We start from the raw sequence: 20,369 nt of genomic DNA, 5'->3' as shown, positions 1-20,369 counted from the left end.
AGTAAAATGTACTGGGAAAATACTACCCAGATGCTCCAGTACTAAAAATCTGTGGGGCATTTGATGGGTTTCTCTTGCCCCAAAAAAGCTCTTACTTTTTTTTTTTTTTTTTTTTTTTTTTTTTTTTTTTTTACACACACATGCATGTCTTCGCATAGTATTTCACTTGGGGCTGTGGGCACCTATTCTCAGTGTCTCCCTTTGGCTCCATTTGAGGCATCATCTGCAAAAATACGGAGGGAGCTAATGGACACAATTAGTCTGTGAAAAAACACATCCGTCACTAGATTCCTGAATGAGCTCTGTATAAGATAAACTACACAACACTAATCTTGCCAGCAGTCAGTTCCTATTCTCTTCAAAAACCCTATTGGCCAGATGGGCCACGAAGCTCCAGGGAGAATGAGTTAAAAAGTGTGGGGAGATTTTCAGTAGAAAGTTGTTTTCCAAAATGAAATCAGACTATTTAATTATTCTAAAAAGAAGTCAAGTATACCTTGCTTATCCAATAAAATTAAGAAAGAATTGTGCTTCCAAGTTTACTTTCCTAAAGAAAAATCTGAATTTGAAAAGAGCGTTGGTTTTATTCTTTCCTAAACTAATCAGCTTCATATAGCAGAGGTCCAGTTGGCAAAGGCTCTCCTCCTGAGCACACTAAAGGCTGGATGGGCAACAACAGTTCCTCAACAGCTACCAGCAGTTGCTTTTCAATGCCGTATCTTCCAATTCTCTGTATTACTTTCAGGGACTGAAGTCAATCAAGGCATGGACAGAAATGAACAGTGAACTCCTGAGAGGAAAAAAAATAGCTAAATGCTTTACAGCTGAAGAGCTGAGGAACATGAAACGGCAACGAAGAGCTATTGCCATCAACCGCACAACAAAAGCGGCCACTAACTCGTTTGAAGAACTGGTAGCAAAAGGCTAACCTCTGGAAAAGCTTTACCAGATTTTGAAACTCTCATCTCCTTGCCTTGTCTTATTTAAATAATCCAGGTTCATTTTGTTCAATGCACCATATAGTGAAGTTCACCATATAGTGAAATACACAGTTGGGTAAAATAAATGCAGAGCCCTTGCACAGGCCAGGGACTCACCTGCTCTCCTGTGACCTGCTCTCGACTGCACTAGACTGGCCCCAATCTAGACTGGCCCCAATCCAGTTTGTGATGGCTCCCTGCAGGACTTCCACCAACAGCTCCTTGTACATCTCCTAACACTTGAGGTCTTGCATGCTGCTGACTCTCTTCTGGTCCCACTGAAATCAATGGGAATTTCTGCTAAATTTATTGCACCTGAATTTGCCCATGAAAGGTCAAATTTCTCAAAGGGAACAAATCCTGCTTGTACCAAGTTTCTCACTGAAAAAAAGTATATAGATTCAATGCTTTCTCCGCTGGAGAAATTCCAGTCACACAACCCTGTGCAGGTTTGAGCTGGACTCTGGGACGGGACAAATTAACCTACACCATCACGGCAACGTGTCCCCATGTGTAACACTGCCTGAAAACAACTGTTCTACCGCTACCCAGCGCTCACTGCAAAGGTCACTACCCAGCCTTCACAGAAATTGCTCTCTTCCTAAAGCCGTGGATAAAGGACAGATGAACATCACCTCGTTGCTTGTAGTTTGTAATGGCAATAGCCAGTGCAACCAGCTGCATCGCATCACAAAACACCTGTCAAGAAGGAAAAAGTAGAAAAAAACAGGAAAACAACCTGACCATTCCACTCAGCATCCAGTTTGCTGGAGAAAAGCTGAGTAGCAAATACCTGTAGACTGGTTTATGAGTATAATGTAAACTTTAAAAACTGGCATCGCTGCGTTAACATCTTCTTCTAATTCTATTCACATTCAAAATGACTCTGAAAGTTTAATCATCCATCAGTTCCAAAATAACTTCCTTTGGCAGCTTCTTTGCACGTTCTATCATCCACATCCAGATGTCAAAATATACTACCAACAGCTCATTGCTCCTTAGGATAAATCTGGCAATAAACACAGGAGAAAATTTTTGGAAGATCAGCTGAAACTCTACAGCATTGTCAATGCACATATTTAAGTATCGCAAGCTAGGTCACCACAATCAACAAAAACGATTAAAAAAAAAAAAACAGTATATGAAAACAATACATCAAAAATCCTGCCTCCTGAGCGTCCGTATTGCCTCCTAGGTTCGAACCTCTGGGTTCCCGGAGGCGCACACAACTCCGGAGATCTGCAAGCCTTCCTCCAGTACCAAAGACCGGAGCTTACTGAGCCAGGTTTCTCAAGAAGAAAAGGCTTGATTGATTGTGCTGTCCTTGCACCCACCCCCAATTTAACCTTGCCAGCCCATTTCAACCAAAACTGGCAGGAAGACAGAAGTCTCAGAGACGATTAAAATCCTACATGCTTCGTGCAAAGCAGAGACTGAGCAGAGGAGAGCAAAACGCAGGCCAGCTCCCTGCCTCCAAGGACGAAGGCCCGGAGGGGCGCAGAGGCCGCGCGCTCCGCGCCGGCTGCCAGCGGGCCGGCGGCACCCTCCTCGCGCGGCAGCCCCCAGCAGCCGCGGCGCACGCTGCTTCCGGCCCGCCGGGCAGCAGGTTGACGGAGAGGGCCGCTGCAGAGGCGGCAGCCACGGGCCCACGGGGGACACGCGGGTATCGCGGAAGCAGCAACCCTAAAAGATTCAGCAGAGAAACCGTGATTTGTTGAGGTCAGAGGAGGAAGATGAGATAACTAAAGACAAATGTGCAAGCACTGTATTTTGTTACTTTTAGTATTTTGTTTTACCTCAAAGAACAGGAGGTGTAAACTACTCCCAAATTTACCTTGATGTAGAAACCTGTGTACCAGCAGTACCTGCAGGCTACTTTCCTGTGTTCTTAGCATTAACATTGCAAAAGTGTTTTCATGTTTGCATCACTAAGACTTACAGAAAAAAAATGTATTTGACATCTGTTTGCACAGAAAAACTATATTCATAACTAAATTCAGTAACAGAAGGGCTGCAGAAAGCCAAGTACCTAACAAGCACGGGTTCTGAAACTAGCCCACCTCAAGGGGCTGGCTCGCCGGCACTGATCCTTAGTTACCGCTTACTTTATAATCAAACGAGTGTAAGGTGAGCATAAAGCACTAGTGTGTCACCGTTAGCATTTTACACCCCCTTTGAATAGGAAAAAACAAATGACACTATGTGCAAAGCACTGGAAAAAATAAAGCTTCAAATACTTATCTTCAGAGACCTGGTTTGCACACATGGCTGACCCAGTTTAATTAGAAATGTATTTCCAGCTCAATTTTGTTAAGTGTGGACATGCTCATTGGCCTGCATCAGTTTTGTTTGTTATTTCCCATTGATCAGTCCAGTCACACTGGGCATCATTTCCCAAAGTGCTTATCTTTTGCATAACTCTATTCTTGCAATTTCACAGCGGTTTTAACAAAAAGAGAGACTAATATTGAGTTCTTTGGAAATTCCCCTTTATTTCTGTTACCATATTTTTTTTAAAAAAAAAAAAAAATCAGTTTAAGAAAGTCAGCAAATAACACTGATTTAAAATCTGATTGGTATAAGCTTAATATTCATATGTCTCATGATCCAATGAGAATAGGATTTTTATTACTAACCTGGACAGCAAACATTGGCCACAGTTAGGGCTGGGCTCAGCTAGTGGTTTTGCCCTTGCAGCAGTTATATGCAAGAACATGTTTCTGTGGTGAGGCAACAGCCTTCTACCTGGTAAAGCTTCCTTTTGTTTTTGCCAAGAAAAATGTTGGTAAAAAAAAAAGCTACTTTCCGCCAAACCTCAAGAGAGCTGTTGCTCTGCTTCAGCAGCTCCATGCACACACCTAGTTATGTATTAGCCCCAGCACCCAGGTGATGGCTACAGCAAGCAGGAAACGTTAAGCCTCTGAGCTAAAAATGAAAAGGTGAATATAGTACCAGAAAATAATTTCAGAGGCAAAGTCCTCTGCACAATCTCCTGTATTTCAAGCCCAGCTTGCTGGTCAGGCCCTCCTTCAAGGAGGTCTGATGTGCAAACACAAGTGGCCCTGGCAGCCAGGACACAAGCTAGATGGGGCTTATCAGATCACCGCCGGCTCCTGGAAGCCCACCTAGGGCTAGCAGCCAGCTCTGGGGGAACAATTCAAAAGCAGCAGCTTCCCCATTTCTCCTGCTGATCATGCTCCCAGTTTTATAAGGGGAACCCTGGGGATGAAAATATATCATGCAGTCGCAGGGGATTTTGTATATCACATCACATCTATAGGAAATGAGCAGCTTAGATAAAAGCACACTTTATAACGACATTCACGTTACTTGCTTGGCATCCAAGGAAGCCAGAAAGGAAAGAAAACCCACTGCTGGCATGTGCGCCAGCAAGTCCGGAGAGACAACCCCTCTGGAAGTTCAGGCAGTGTTTACACACAACAGGATTCAACCAGTCAGGTTTCCTATTCACAGTTAACATAGCGTGGTGTCATCTCCATCCTAAACTCCACCAGCACCTCCGGTCCCTGCCAGACCCCAGCCCAGCTCCCGGGGGACGTCTCATTGCTGCCTTTACCACAAGACCCTGGGAACCCCACAGTCAAACCTGCCGGAGCTGGAAGAGAAGTCTATCTCTCTAAAATGAGGAATTACTCTATTTAATTACATCGAAAGGGAGAGACTTGCCAGAACTCTGTAATGTAAATTATGCAGGATACAGCAACTATACAAGCTGAGAAAGCCAAGCAGTCTTTAATCCACTCACAACGACACCCAGAAGCCAGCCGCATGGCAGACAGGGCAGGGGCTGCACGGGCTTGGAGCATCGCCCCGGACCAGCAAGGCCATTTCCATTTGTTCCTGGGCAAAGGACTGTGAACCGGACAGGCTGTGTCAGAGCGGCAAGAAGCCGAATGACACCACACAAATTGCATGGGAATCTGTTGCGACTATTTGAACAGCCTCATAAATGCATGGGGTGCTCTGCAAACACATGCAGAAGCCCAGTCCCCAACTGATCACGCACATGTGTCTAGGGGTGCACAACCCTGTGCCAACATGAAAATCCTCTAATCTCATCGTGCAAGCAAGAGAGACAGGCTGCGCAAAACATTGTGTCAGGCAGGTCCCTACATAAAACACGACGCAAAGAAAGGAAGAGGGAAAGATGGGAACGGGTGAATCCCAAATCCTCTTTCTCTAACCTTTATTCTCCAGCTTGCAGGATCAGAGACCTAAGTTTCCAGCCTTTGTTTTGCAACTTCCTCTACTAAAAACAGTTCTGACTAAAAATCTTTCGAGCGTCCAAGACAGCTGCACCAACTTTCCTTTCTTAATTCCTTCATTCTTTCTCTACGGTCAGGCTTATCTATGGAGATTAGGCTACAGTACACGCAGTTTCTCTAGACACATCCTCTTTTCCTGCCTAGGCAACCGTCCCAGTAGGCATCCAGAAACCCACTACGCTCATGCCCACCTACTCCGCAGCATGCGAGGAGGTGGCTCAGTGCATCTGGGAGATGTCGGATCTGCTTAGGCTGATCCGCACATGCGCAAAAAGCCCAAAGTATCCTGAATTCACCACATTTGGCATGTACCACATCTGCAACGTCCAGATTCCAGTGCTTCACAACTGCTGGTTTCACTGGGCACCCCCTGCTCAGCAAGCGTTCACGTGCATCCGCCTGGGAAACTCCACGGAAATCTGGCAATCTTCCGTCAGGAGACGTGACAAAACATACTCTAATGTCTCTGGAAACAAGTCACCCTTCATCTATCATCAAAAGAGGTTCATTTTTAGGAACCCCTCCCGAGGCGGGCACCTCTGGGCACCCAACAGTCTGGGGCGCCCGTCAGAACCAGACCCCACTGGCAGCCGCTGAGGGAACACCAAACACCGCAGCCCTGGATCTTAGGGCGCCAGGCACACTTTGGTCCGCAATACCTAGCTCGACCCCATTTATTAATGGATGATAATCATGTATCTGCTGATACAATTTGGCTTCTGGAGGCAGAATGTTTGCAAAGATGCCTGCTGTGATAAATATTTCATGTCAGACTGGAAAAAGCAAACAATAAAGCAAAGTAGTTTTCTCCTGGCTCTTTCCTTTTTCCACATTACACGACAACCTCATGGATAATCTGTGTAAATAATACATTCAAGAGTCCATTATCTAAACCATATGCATATTTATATGGTTTTTGTCACATATTTTAGTATAATTGTACACAGGTTTGAAGCAAAGAGTAAAATCAAGAGATTTAAGTAGATAAATCTACTACAGCAGAAATAATTAGTAAATTGGTTCTCTCTTGTTGTTATTTTTAAATATCAGGAAAAATCTTTGCTAACTTTTAGCCTAATAAAACCAGAAAGTTAGAAAGTGCTTTAAGTTCAGTAAAATAAGTATTTTCAGAAGGCCACCAAACATTTATCATCTTCCTCAAAATGTTCTCACTTTTAACAATAGAGATGCAAGAAAATTTTGCATAAAAAAATGCTGGTATCAAATGTAACAACTGAATAACTGTAGAGTCAGAAAATGAAATTCAGTCAATTCCAGCATCCCATAAAACTCAACAGAATATCAATATTTTGACAACTGTTTTCACTCTGTGTTATAAACATTCCTCACACAAATGCAACTGAAATACATGAATTAATTTTTACACATACATTTTAGCAATGCCAAATTAGTTCAGTTTGATAGTGCCTTCTTGTAGGGTGTGCAGTCCTAAAGACGATTTATGAAACTGTAAATGTTCTGCTAACTTAAAACGTGTGTTCCAATGAAATGAAGCAAATGAAATGCAATGTTCTGACATTTCTGAAACAAAGTTGGAATATCAATTCATTTCTTAAAATTTTCCCACTAACATTTTAGTCAAACTCAGTATGTTTTGATTTTGATGAAGCTACATTTTCAAACGGCCACTTGTTCAATATGCAGTCATCAACTAATTCTCAAAAATTAGCTCTAAAATTATGTTAATTTCTTCTAACCAGAATCCTGAGATGCTTACAAAAATATGAAGGAGGACTGTCTCTGCTTTCATAGATACGGTCAGAAAGGAGCGTCCCATACCCAGTGAACTCATGTATTTTCAAGCACCCAGAATTTCAAAGCAGCTCAGAGCTCAGGTTGTTCCGCTCCTTTGAAAAAATGGATCAGCAACACCACAAGCAGAATTGCTCAATACTGATGCTTTCCTCAAACATCTGCCCTTTCCATAAGGATGCAAGGCACCAGCGCCCTTCAGTAAGTGCTGGCCATACCCATTAAGTAGCAAAAAATGAGTGGCAGAGCCCAAAGGAAAAGCTAGATCTGAACTGCAGTTGCCCATATCAATTTCTCTTATCTTCACGAAAAAAATGTATTATTTATATTACAGGAATGCTTAACAACACTGTCATAGGCCATGTGCTAGCTGTTACCTACTACCTCAAAATACTACTCTTGTAGGGCACTGGAAAGACCCAGTCTGCAACCAGGAACATCATCTGGATTGGTCGCTTCCTAAGATCCCAGCAATTACTACAGCTGTGATTTTATAGGGGAAAAGAGGGTGGGAATGACCTCCAAAAAGTCTGCTTTTAAATACTTCTTAAAAACCTTTCACAGTGTTATAAGGTTACAAGGGAAGGATTATAACTCACAAGGGCTTTAAATAAATAAATAAATAAAAGCATGCTACTAACAGCTGAAAAATAGTTTCTTGTTTCATTTTACTTCCCAGATCTGTATTTGCAGTTCTGCTTAGGCCAGGAAAGTCGCCAGCAGCCTGAGAACAGCTGACTGCCCAGACAGGAGATGCACAATTTTAACGCATTTATGGACATTACAATTTAAACTTACTTACTGGAAATTTCATTACAAGAGGACAAGGGCCTGACCCACGCCTGTGTCTAACGACGGAGTTGTTCAAACTGAGCCAACAACAAAAATTAGCTTTTAAACTCCGTTTCCTCAGGAATGTCACGGCAGGGTAGGATCACCGATCGCCCCCTTGCTCTTGCTGCTCTCCATCAGGCTTTGCACTCTCCATCCTCAATGAAAGAAGTCTCACCACCTAACTAGGAGAACTTCTGTGCAACCTCAGTACTGACAAGAGTCAAGCACACAGTTTGCAGGACAGCCAATCACCTGGCTCAGGGCTTGATCTGGGCAACAGAAACAACTCTTTACTGCTGTTTGCTTCTGCTTGCCCCAGAAAAGCAGCACAACGAAGGGCCTGCGGCTGCTGCAGTTGAGCTCCAGTGCTGTTCCTAGTGCTACCCCAAGTTCAAGTCCCAACCACATATAAAACCCTTCCTGCTCAAGTGCTTTTACCTGCTGTCGAATGGCCTTCAGAGGGCAAAAGTTACACCTCTACAGCTACAACTCAGCAGCATCTAAAACTATTGTTTCTTACAGTGTTTTTTCACAACATGTCTGTTCTCACCCCAGTCAGACCAACTCCAGAGGAATTACCGTGAGCTCACCTTTGCAGCAGCGAGAGCAGAATGAGCCACAGCTTCACTTTGCAGCTCCAGCAAACTGTCATCCATTCTCCTCCGAAAGAGGACTGCAAGACTAACCAGACACCAGGGAAGCTAAAGGCGAGGGTGGGAAAATCAGAGGTGGGACAGAGAGGAGCACAGCCAGGCTGGAGCTCTAGGTAGTGGTGCCAGGGCAGGAGGCAGCCTAGCAGGAGATTTGAGAGCTCAGGTTGGAGGGCTAAAGTGAGCATTTTGCAACAGTCACAGTGCACGATCGCTGCTCCATGCACATTACAAACGGGGCGCTGTGTCCAATCCATGGAAAATGTTAATCCACTACAGTCCTCAGCAGGAGAATCTGCCTTGCTACCCACCAGCATATTTGCCTCTGTTTTTTCCAAAGCAAGAGCTGCAACAAAGCACTGCCGCTATGGGATTACTGGAGACCCACATTCACCATTTACATAGAAAACATCCTTTGGAGCAGGACGACTCTTTAGTTTTCTAAAATACACACCAGAAGTAATCGTTTGTTCCCAAAGATCTCATTTTGCAGGGCTTAACTGCTTAGCTCAGTATAACAGACTTGCTGAATGCTCAAAAAGTAAATTGTAAAGCTCTATCATGGATAAATCTTTTACAAAAATGGGTTCCTCAAACATAAACAAATTCAAGATATTCTTATGAAAAATACCTGAAGACTGACCAAAAAGCTCAGGAAGAATATTTACCACTGGTGAACCGAGGTGACATCTTGTTTATGTGGACAACTGGAAAGAACACAAGTGCAGCACATGTTCCATACAGTTCTTTTGACCGATTCATTACACTGTCAAGTTTTCTGCACCATATGCTGGGTAAGTCCATGAAATACCCATAATAATACAGAGAGACAAGTAGACTGTCAATATATTTTTGGAGATCAATTGTTAGGTTCTTTTTATTAGGTTCTACTACCTATAGCCCAGAGGTACCAAAGAAGCACGTTCAAAAACATACATGCCTCTTTCAGATCATTAAAACAGATCTGGAAGGTAACATTCACATGGAGCTGTTAGAATTAGAGAGGTGGAGACACAATGATGTGGGTTGCAAGGCACTGAAGACCTATAATTTATTCAGAAAAAAGGTACAGTAGTTAAAGGCAAATTGTAGCAGGGTTTACCTCAAACATCTAGAAACAACACACTAAAGTCTCTACTCTTTAAAATTATGTAATATCATTGCACTCATTTATTCCAATTGCTCATCACATGTCTGGAGAGGTTTTTGACTGCAAATAGACCATTTTTCAAAAGTTTTTCCCCCAAATCCACTCATTTATTCTGAAGAACATAGACAAGGAACTATTTCAGAGTTGGTCAGGCTCTGTACTGGAGCATCATAAGCTTCAGTATGCAACATGCTGGTCACTCTGATCCCAATCTTCACATACACGATTCTGTACGCTGCTGAGCAGCTGGACTATTCTAATCAATGTCATCAGCTATGCATTTAAAGTGCCGCATATCCTCAAATGGGGATTTCAGAGGTTGAACTTACTATTTCTTACTGTGCTGAGAAGATAACCAATGCATTTTAGCATGTTTTCTTACCTTAAAATAGCCTGCCCCCATGACAACATCTTAAATCTTACGCAACATGAGCTCAAAATGCCACCAGTTAAGAATGGAAATGCATTGCTGTCTCCCATGTGGACAATCAGGTGCAAAACATGGAAGAGCTGGAAGTGGCAGGCCTACCTACAAATTATTTGCAAGTATTTTACTAATCTCTAATGGCTGATCTGGCACATCTAATTATTGTACGTTGCTGTGCTCAAAGAACCTTTATTGTATTAGAAGTACTACACAGCTGAGAATTTTTTCCATCCTTACTCTTCTATTTTTGATAAACTAGTCCTACACTTAAGAGTCTTAATTGAATTCTTCTGAAATATTCACTAACTAGAACCACAACCTTATGACTTGCTAATTAATTTCACATGTATGATCCATTATTTTAAATGCCAGTGCTGAATGTACTGCAGCATTGCCATGTAACTAAGGACAGAAGCCAAGATATAAAAACTAAAAACAAAAACAACCCCCCCCTCATATTTCTAAAAGTCCCCATGAAAAAGAAAACTGCTTCTGGATTCAGACTCAGACCACTATACACACAGGATGAATTTCAAATAAAAGTCATTGTCACTATGTTTTCGTGTGTTCTCTAAGTCAGTCATCCAGGATCCAGTAGGCTGGCTGGACAGTAGGTATGTTGCATCTACCAAGACTCACATCTCCTGTACTCCCCAAACATCCTCCCATCCAGGTGTAGGAAACTATCAGGAAAATATGGCATTCGGTACTTCAAACCTTAACACTCTCAGAGTCAGGTCTTCGACAGTGGCACTATCATGCATTAATCTCAGGCTTGTTCTAGAATCACACCCCTGTTGCCAGGATTAGCAGATAATCTCCACTATTTCTTAGCTCTCCTGGAGCAAAGATATACACAACGAGTTGACTCCATCCAGTAGACAGCAGCAATATATTTTCTGTACGCTCCAGCCTACAATACCAAACTAGCTTTTCACGTAGACAAGACAATCAGCTACGCTATTAAAAACCCAGATAAAGAAAACAAATAGACAAAGAAGTACTTCTATCAACTGCTCTTGAATCACAGAGTAGCATTTCGTTATTTGTCCAAAAATAAGTGATTTCCCCACTTGATTCATTGAAATCTTAGCACCTTGAAAGATGATTGGCTTGAAAACTGTAACTGACCAAAAATTATAACAAAACACCCTGAGCTGATGTGACACTTTTAATGCCTGTTCACAGCAATCTGGAGACTCTGAAATCACAGCTCTGCAAGGCCAGGCATTCCTTAAAAGGTGGCTACCTATGACCAGACCTTGGAAGGGAGGTTTTTAAAATCTTTAGCTTATATATGATCACCTTTTGGACTGCACTGAACATAATGGCAACATTTCTTAAATTTAGCCTTCCAGTAACTGCCTGAGGCACTACCATCAATTAAGGCTTTCAATACAGTCCACAGGCTTTCACACTTCATAATTTAGCATGGCCATGGAATTTTTTCCACATAGTACCAATTCTTCCTCAAAAAATAAACCACGTTGCTTTTTAAAATTTTTCCTGCTTGGTCTCATTTACTTCAGCCAGTCCTTTAATGAAATGAATTATGAAAAGCTTAAGAGATTTAAAAATTGCTTAAGATAAACGAAGAAGTCATATTTATGCTTCACTGCACCCCTGCCACTGTACATCAACAGCAGAGTAACTCCTAACTTATGTCAACAATTGAAGTGTGATTTAATGCCAAGAAACAGCTGTATGAAAAAAAAAATGGCACTTCCTTACTCAGACCTGCTTCCTTTAGATATATCCACAGTCTTATACGATTACATAAGAAATAAAATTATTGGCCGTGCAGGGCCCCTGGGGGGGAGGGGGGCAGGGGTAGCTTCCCTCTGCCAGCCTCAGCAGCAGCAGCCCACCTTTGTCTTCACCAGATGCATTACTGGGAACCCATCTCCTCCCTTCTGAACTTCACAGTCCCAAATCTCAAACTCTCCATGCCCTCAGATTCCATTAAAGATATAATCAACTTGTACACAAATCAGCTATAGATCTGTTGCAATTTATTATCAGCCTGCAAGATCATACTCTAAAAAAACTTCAACTCTGGGAATGTGTCAAAGACACTGACCTCTCATTCCCTAAGCTAACCAAAAATGTTGGCTCTGGAAAGGGGCTGATCTGCATCATTAAGGCAAAGGAAGTAAAAAGCCCCAGTCAGGTGCTTTTCAACATCAGAAGACTAGCAGATTGTGCAGATGCTGCTGATGACCTCATTTGGCCCATGAAAACTTCTTAGAAGGACGAGGACTCTCAGAGCACAGCTCAAAGTGTAGGATTAGCAATTCAGCAAGTTTTATTTATCTTGTTCTTTGGGGCTTTTTTTAGCTAACAAAAAAACCCCAATAAGCTATGAAGCGAGTCCCACAGTCTGTTTCAGACGTCATTTTCTGCAGTGTTACTGCCACCCCAGATGACAGCAGACTCAAACTTCCTTAGCTTGATTGTGAGAAGAAATTCCAAGTCCATGTGACTGCAGGTCAGAGAGGAAGTGAAATCCAACAATTTGCGTCTGACAACTTCAACAGTCTCATCTCTTCCCAGATGAGGCTTGCAGTTAAGCAATGCAAAACACTGCTCTGCCTGAAAGCCCTTACTAATCAGCAGCCCAAACAACCACTGGTCCTCATACTTGGAAGGGTTGCTCCATCTCCCCAACAAAGCCTTCTTGGCCCCTATCACTTATGGTCCACAGGAGGACAGTTCAACTAGTGCCTGGGAAGGTCCAAACTTCCCTTTCCCACACGTGTTCAGTGGAGACTATGCAACTGGATACTGTCTAATCTTCTGTACTTCAAACCTGAGGAAACAAGGGTATGAAAGAGTAAATATTCATATTCTTCCAACTGCTGGCCAGTGCGCTACCTTCAACTGCCTTCACAGAAAACCCACAGAAAACTACCACTTTCCACGCTTTTATTCAGAGTCATTCCTCCTGCCTTTGGCTCCTGGAATCAAGCAATTACCTGAAAAATTCATCTGTCATTTGAAGAGATAACTAAGCCTCTAGGTCTCATGACTTCTGAGCACCACCAGATTTTTTAACAATCATACTTTTCAAAGGGTTGAAATCATCAGTTCTGGTGTATTTATGTCCTACTACTTCATAAGTTGTCAAAGAATCCCCTAGCTCTTAGCCAGTTATTATATTAAAATTCTAACTTTATAACTTCTCTAAACAGCTCTAGTATTATCATGGATACAATTTATACCCCTTTCATTTCATCAGTGTTTTTATATGAACAATATTGTCCTTCAATAAATCTTTTTCCAAATCTCATGATTAATCCTCTATTTTTTTTTTATTTTTATGGAGTTGCATTTATCAAAACATATAGCCTAATGAGTCATTTTCATAGCCAACCAAGCAATTCAGTGATCTTGGATATATTTGGTTGCGACTATGTGCAAACTACTATGTGTATCTATTTTTGAATGTATGGAAAATTCTGATGCTTTGAAGAATAAACACATGCAGTAGAGGCATGACCAAGTATGCGATTTCTTTATAACTTAAATACTTAGGATCACAGGCCTATACTCTTGACTAGACAAACTACAGGATGATTCCAGCACTGCCCAATTAGCTCCATCACTCCTAGCATTGTATACATTGAGACACATCCTACATAGCAGTGAAAAGACAAGTGAATACTATAGCCTCACTTCTTTGGTCACTTCAGAAGCAGTAGTGCTGTTTGCATCAGCCTTCCTTCAAAGGAAATGGGATTTTTGTTCTGGTTGCAAAGCCAGCACCAGAGAGACTACCTCTGAGTACACTTGCTTGGTGTGCGGCATCTTTTGCAGAGGTATTTGAAAACACACTGGAGCTTTGGACAGCATGAAAACTGTTCAAAACGGAGACCGAGCTGACCACCTGCAGTTTGGAAGCCACACTTTGTATCTGCCCGCGTCAGCTGTCCTCGTTTGCGTTCTTCAGCTGCAGGGCTCACTGCCAAACTCCAGGGAAGAGCAGCTCCGGCCCCTAAGGAGGCCTCAGCAGAAGACCTCCTTCACCGACTGTACGTGTTCACATGAACAAAGCCTTTGTTACGAGCACGCTTCCACAGAGCTAAGTTTGGCAGAGCCAGGCTTTCACAGAGCCCCTTCACCTCTCCATCACGCGAGCCGCTCGCACCCCGCGCCTCCAGGAGCTCCCCAGATGCCCACAGTCCCGCGAGGCCCCATCTTTTGGTGTCTCGCTCAGGTGCTGCAGTGGCTGCAAGAGCAGGAGAATGATCGGAGGTTCAGACCACTCACTGTCCTGAGCTGTCAGACCCTGCTCTCCTCTATACGCAGTGTAGTTGCAAGTTAAGCACATACAGAGAGCTACTCGACTGATCCCTTGGGTATAATCTTTAATTTTGTCAACATTTCTTGCACATTCTGGCATTCAACATTCAAGTAAACCATATGATCGCTCAAAACATTCTCTTTTGCAGCAGAAGCTGAACTATATTTTTCCTTCCTATTTCTGGCATGATTAAGAAGCAGCTGATTCACCCTCAACATCTTTAAAAGATATCTAGATCAAAATTTTTCCTTTCCCTATATGAAATAAGTCCAGACGTGGGGTGGGGGGCAACATTTCAGAGGCAGTTTAGGGAGTTTTAGCAACTTTCATTGGTGAAAATCCCTGCGATTCCACTGGAAAAAAATGTTCCTAGATGTTTACTGGCATCTGATCTGCCCATATGAACTCTCAAGTCTTTAGTTTAGTAATCCTGACCTCAGTATCTGAATGTCAATCTCACATACAACACAGGCTTAATCAGTGCAACAGACAGTTACATGAGGAAGATCCTGTTTCTGACATAAAAATAAATTTTAAAGGTAATATGAGAAAGTAGAAAATAACAATCAATCTTCTCTGCTTCTGCAGAGAGTTCTCCAGTTTTTGAAAAAGTATCAATAGCTTCAGACAGAAACTTAAACGCAATCACAGCAAATCAGCCATGAGAAGACAGACACCAGAAGGTAACAAGAGTATGAAAAAAGGATCCATACGCTGGAATCAGAGAAAGACAGGTAGTCCTCCTCCTGCATTTCTGTGCATGAGGGGATCAATGCAGGAACAGCCTGCACGGATATACAGATGCTCATTATGTAGGCGCTTGCCTGCAGGGAGATTTGAGGGAAATTCAAGACCAGACAGCTCCCTCCGGGGCTGCGCTTCCAGCGGGCCAGCACCGCAGCCTTTTCCTTCCCATCTTCTTCCTCTGAACCGGAATGATGCATGCTCAGTTCCCTACTTTATCGTGTCTATTTTCCCTTCTTAGATCATTCTTAAGAAAGGCTTTGAAACGAAAGAACACTTTTCTAGATTACTTCTTACAGCTTAACGTGCGCATCGCACAACGTACACAGCACGTCACGGCAGACGCACTGTTTTGCTGCTGTGACTTCTTGACTAGTAAATCTGCTCTGGTATCATGGGCAGAAATGTAATAATGGAAACCAAAACTTCTTGGCCTGCAGAGCATGGTTAATTCACACCTTTGTCTTGCACAGTACTGCTATTTTAGTCTAAATTGGGTACTCCACCCAATTCAGCCTAAATTTAGATATATTGATGTTAATCTGCGCCAGCCAGCTATTTAATCATTTTGAAGAAGTGGAAATAACCACAAGATAGAAAAAATGGGGCAAATGGAAGTCAGTACAAGAGCCAACACAGTAACCTGACCTGCAGCAGCCAAAAGACACACGAACACATCAGAAGGAAGGGACACAGAGTTTCTGAGCTGACACCGTCTTGCATCGAACAGAAGAGATGGTGAGATAAAGCACACTATTATTGAGACAGTATCTTCGGCTTCTTAAACGGTGCTCATGCTGCTTCAGGAAAAAAGCTTGATCAAGAACAGCATCATAAATTAAAGAGGCATCCAAACCTTATAGACTTGTCCATACGTCCCATTTCCAACAACCTGCACCAGTTCAAATATCCCTGCAGGGTCCTGCAAAAAGCAGAAGAAATAATGTTATTTGCAGCAAAGCAATCACTTCATAAAGGAGCAGAACTGTTCACAATCAGATGAAAACATCTGTGGCACATCTAATGATCTATATTACAGACTAATGGGGAAACAACACAGCAAATACAGTATACTACACAGTATGCGATAGTATACTGTAAGCAATATATTGTTTTTAACATTTTCAGCCAAGTTGCTCAAAACTCCACAGAAGACAACTCAATGAAGATTTGTAACATGTCAACACTTTTGATATGACAAATAAATGGAGATGCAAGAAGAATTTGGAAAGTCAAGAGATATATCCAAGGTTCACAATGCAGCTTGGTGGTAGAATAAGGAATAAGATCCAGGCTTCCTATGCCTTAGAAACCACTGAGCTAGTGTAGAGGCTGAGCTGCTGTGCTCTGCTATGAAATGGTCAGGATTAGTAACATAACAAAGGAAAGACTCTGAATAATAATATTGAAAAATATCATACAAAGCAGCTGAGCCTGGTTACCTTACGAAAGGGAAATACATCATCCCAGGGGAATCATAATACCAACCACAGGCTGAGAACTCTCAATTGCCCTGTTCTGCAAACATAACAAGATGAATTTGACTGATGTACTCAAGTCTTGGCTTTGAACTCAAACTAGATTGCTGCGAATTTACACAGCAGATTCACGTGTCCACTGACCAGTCTGGCGCACGAACCACACGAGCCCGACTGGTGGCTGGCATGAGTTGCACTAAGACCAGCCACTGCAGCAAATGTCCTTCTCCAAAAACTATGCGTGAGGAGCTGCAAGGGCTCAGAGGAACATTCTGCAGCGATGCACCAGCGAGTAAACATTCACTCCTGCGTGAGCGAGCGCATTAAAAACAGTTGCTTCAGTTAAAACTCACTTGGGAGATTTATATAAAAACATTAAGAACTCAGGAGACCAGTTTCATGGTATCTGGCAGAGCCATTCATCAGTCCAGCTCATTTCTTGGGATGATATCATTGAGAGATTTATATAAAATATTATTAATTCCATGTGTCAGTTTTACCACATCTGTTTCAGCAATCTGTCATGTCAGTTGATGTTCATTGGTATTGCTGAGGGATGCAACATAGAAAAGTTCTTTATCTCAGAAGCACAATTTCTACAATTGTGGTTGGAAGACTTTTTTTTAAGATACAAAACCATTTCTCCATGCAAATCCTATTTTAATTATATGTTATTATTTTAATAAAAACACTGCATTCCTCATACCTGATCTAGAAATTTTACTTAGGCATAATAACCATGGAAACACCTGGGATTTCCTCTGAGTAGATTCTGCCTTTATCACCGTGACTGTCATGACAAAAGGGCAACCGTTTTCCCTCTCAGAGCCACACAACACACACTTCCCACACTGCCTTACTGACCAGCTATTCAAAGCAGCTCAGTGGCATCAAAATGCAAGTCCTCCTGATATCCTCAAAGATCCAGTTTAGTCTCATGCTGAAGGTATTAAGCAATTCATTTTTTACTTGAAGTTAAATGGGGTTTTAATCTTATGCTTCCCAGAATGTCAACCTCACAAGATTTTTTTAACTATTATCTTTAAACCTAATTAACAATGCATTGCCAGGCCAACTTGCTCACTTTTGGACCTGTGCACTGGCTAGTCTGTTCTGCCTCTGATTTTTAAGACAAGAGTAGTAGGGCATGGCCTCCTAGGCTTAGTCCCCAATTCCTCTTATGCAAGAGGAAGTCAGTGAAACCGCTGGGGTACAGAAGTAGGCACAGGCATAAGAGGGCTTGCAACACTGGGATCTTTGTAAATCACTTGGCTTCCTTGCTGTTTCTTCATTTTTCATTTCCACTAGCCTTGGATATACATGAGCTATACTCTTAGCTGCAGCCCAGCTGGCATCAGCAACATCCCACTGTCGCTGCTCGTGCTAGAGCGAGAAGTGAGGTGGCTGCCACAACCCCGACTCGCGTGAGACCTGCCCACCGAGCCGCACCTGGTCTGCGGGCCGCTCCGCTCCGCCGAGCTCCTCCCTGCAAGGGTCTCAGTGCAGAGAAGGGCCCGCGTTCCTCCCCGGGGGCAACCCCAGCAGCTGCCCCACTGCCACACCTTGTGCTGCGGAGAGGGGCACTGAGGAGTTCGGGGGGGTGCACAGCACGCAGAGGTCTGCAGGGAGCTGAACCACGTTTCTAAATTCTGAGTATGCTGCCACTGTCCCTTACACGCAAACATGTGCTCTGTCCTCACGCTTCTTCTCCAACCTCATCTATTCATGCAAATATAATAATTTCATGTACCTCAAAACCAGCTTCCCTCTCTCCCTCCAATCAATTTCCTTCCAATTTAGCATCCTAATAGCGTGTTTCTAAAGGTTTCAAACACTTCCAGAAAAAAAAAGTCTAAATAGGTATTAGCTTGAACTTTAATATAACTAAAATCCTACCCCTGTCCTTGCAATTAGGCATCAGTGTCTCAAGTTCCCAAAGCACTGACTGCAGCCAATACGCTTGGCCATCTCCTTCCTTTCAGTCAGGACTCAGTAGCAAGCAGAGCCTTGCTGGAGTCATAAAAGATATTACTTTGGGCTCTGACTTCGGTCCTTGCACTGCCCTTGTTTGCTTGGATATCAGCACTGCATCCTCCACCAGCAAAGTCTTCACAACAGGCCAACTTCTTAATTATCTTGGAGCTACATATCATCTTTGATGTAGTGTTTCCTCTCAGCTAACACTGAAGCCCCATGGCCCAGCTAACCCTCCAGCAGCCAGCCCGTGCCAAACTGCAAGGCTTCCTTTAACAGATGCCAAAATCCTGACCTGAACATTCATCACTTTAAGGTTAATTACTGTAATGGACTATACCATATGCTGGTCTTCTTGCTTTCCTGCGAGTCATCTGCAGCATGCTCAAAAGGCAGCAATGAGACTGCTGATCTGGAGGCACCCAGGCCATCTACTTCTCCTCCACCCAGCAGCATGGCACACAGCAGGAGCCCAGCTGAAACACACCCTTCCAAATGGCTGCAGCAAAACCCATGGCAGGTGCTGGAAGCACCAGCACCACCACTCAGCCCCTACCCCCCAGCACTTAACAGAGTGACTGGAGGCATTTTAACCACCTGGTTGCCCCGATGAGCCCAGCCTCAGCAAGTCTGTAATCATCACTGCTTTCCCCATCAGATCACCCAGGCCTGCCTGGGCAGTAAAGCAGCTTGGGGCAGAAGAACTCCAGGGAGATGCTTCTCCCAGCACATGGGAGCCCAAACCAGCCCTTTCCATGACCCAGGGCAGGGCACAGCAAGCCCCTGTTTGGAGAGGACAAGGCTGGCTTGCACAGGCAGGGAGCAATCCCAGCCAGGGATGACCACATGTCCTCGCTGCCCTGTTGGTTCAGGCTTCCTCACCCCAGCTGAATATTGCAGGCAGCTCCCCAGGAGCCCCTAAAGCACCGTATAAAGGAGAAGCACCTTTCTTTACATAATTTCCATGGGGCCCAGCCCCACTTCTTCTTCACCCACCTCCACTTCCCACTAAACATGAACCCCAGACTCAGGCTGCAGACATGTCAAGCATGCTTCCCCCGGATGGACACATTCCTCCTTCCCCTGCCAAGGCTGAAACTTGCAGCACTCCAGAGCCTCCGGGAGGTTTCTGCATCGTCCACGGTTTGACACAAAGCCTGCTGCCTGGCTTGCAGCACTCTCCTTTTGCAAGCTTACACGGGTTTCTTATCATTTATTTAGGAAGATAAGATTCATCTGCTTAAGCTCTAAAGATCTTTCCTCATTTTATCTTACTCCTCTGGGCAGAGCTAGGGGGTCTCATACCGTCTTCTCAAACACGACCAACTCCGCTGCTGTTCCGCCTCTCGCTTTGGCTTGGCCTCCTGGCCATATGATTCTGCAAAAGTTTTTCCCAGCCTTTTTTTTTTTTTTTTTTTTTTTTTTTGATATTTTTGGAAAGTAGCTTCTTTTGATTTCCTTGTCTGGAGCTCACAGCATTTTGCCACAGCTGAGCTCTTCCCCTTCCTTCTCTCCCTGCTTCCGGAGAAGAAGCTTTCCTGCTCCAGAAGAAAATAGCTTTGGTCGGACTGGGTTGATAAGCTTCCAGGTAAAAAAGCAAAGTGGAACTAAGGGGCATCATACACATTCTTGTTAACTGTCTGCAGATGCAAAAGACTAACTGGGTCACTTTTAACATGCCCAAAACTGGATTACCTTAAAAACTGCAAGCAACAAGAGTATAATGCCAAAGATTTACAGTAAACTAGGTGAACACTGACATTTTTAGCT

At 43.4% G+C, this 20,369-nt stretch overlaps 1 protein-coding gene across 1 annotated transcript in view; it reads right to left on the bottom strand.

Annotated features, from left to right (window-relative positions):
- Positions 1–16,075, bottom strand: part of NRK (Nik related kinase) — a gene marked incomplete at its 5' end in the record, with an annotated part of 96,707 nt that extends 80,632 nt beyond the window's left edge. Inside the window, one exon of the mRNA XM_085319723.1 lies at positions 16,004–16,075. Coding sequence (XP_085175849.1) covers positions 16,004–16,075 — 72 coding nt within the window. The remainder of the gene's footprint in view (positions 1–16,003) is intronic.
- Positions 16,076–20,369: the final 4,294 nt, after the last annotated feature.

Source organism: Rhea americana, unplaced genomic scaffold (assembly GCF_003343005.1).
Source record: "Rhea americana isolate MKP2758 unplaced genomic scaffold, rheAme1 scaffold_6, whole genome shotgun sequence".
Classification (NCBI taxonomy): domain Eukaryota; kingdom Metazoa; phylum Chordata; class Aves; order Rheiformes; family Rheidae; genus Rhea; species Rhea americana.
This window is presented reverse-complemented; position numbering and strand designations above follow the sequence as displayed.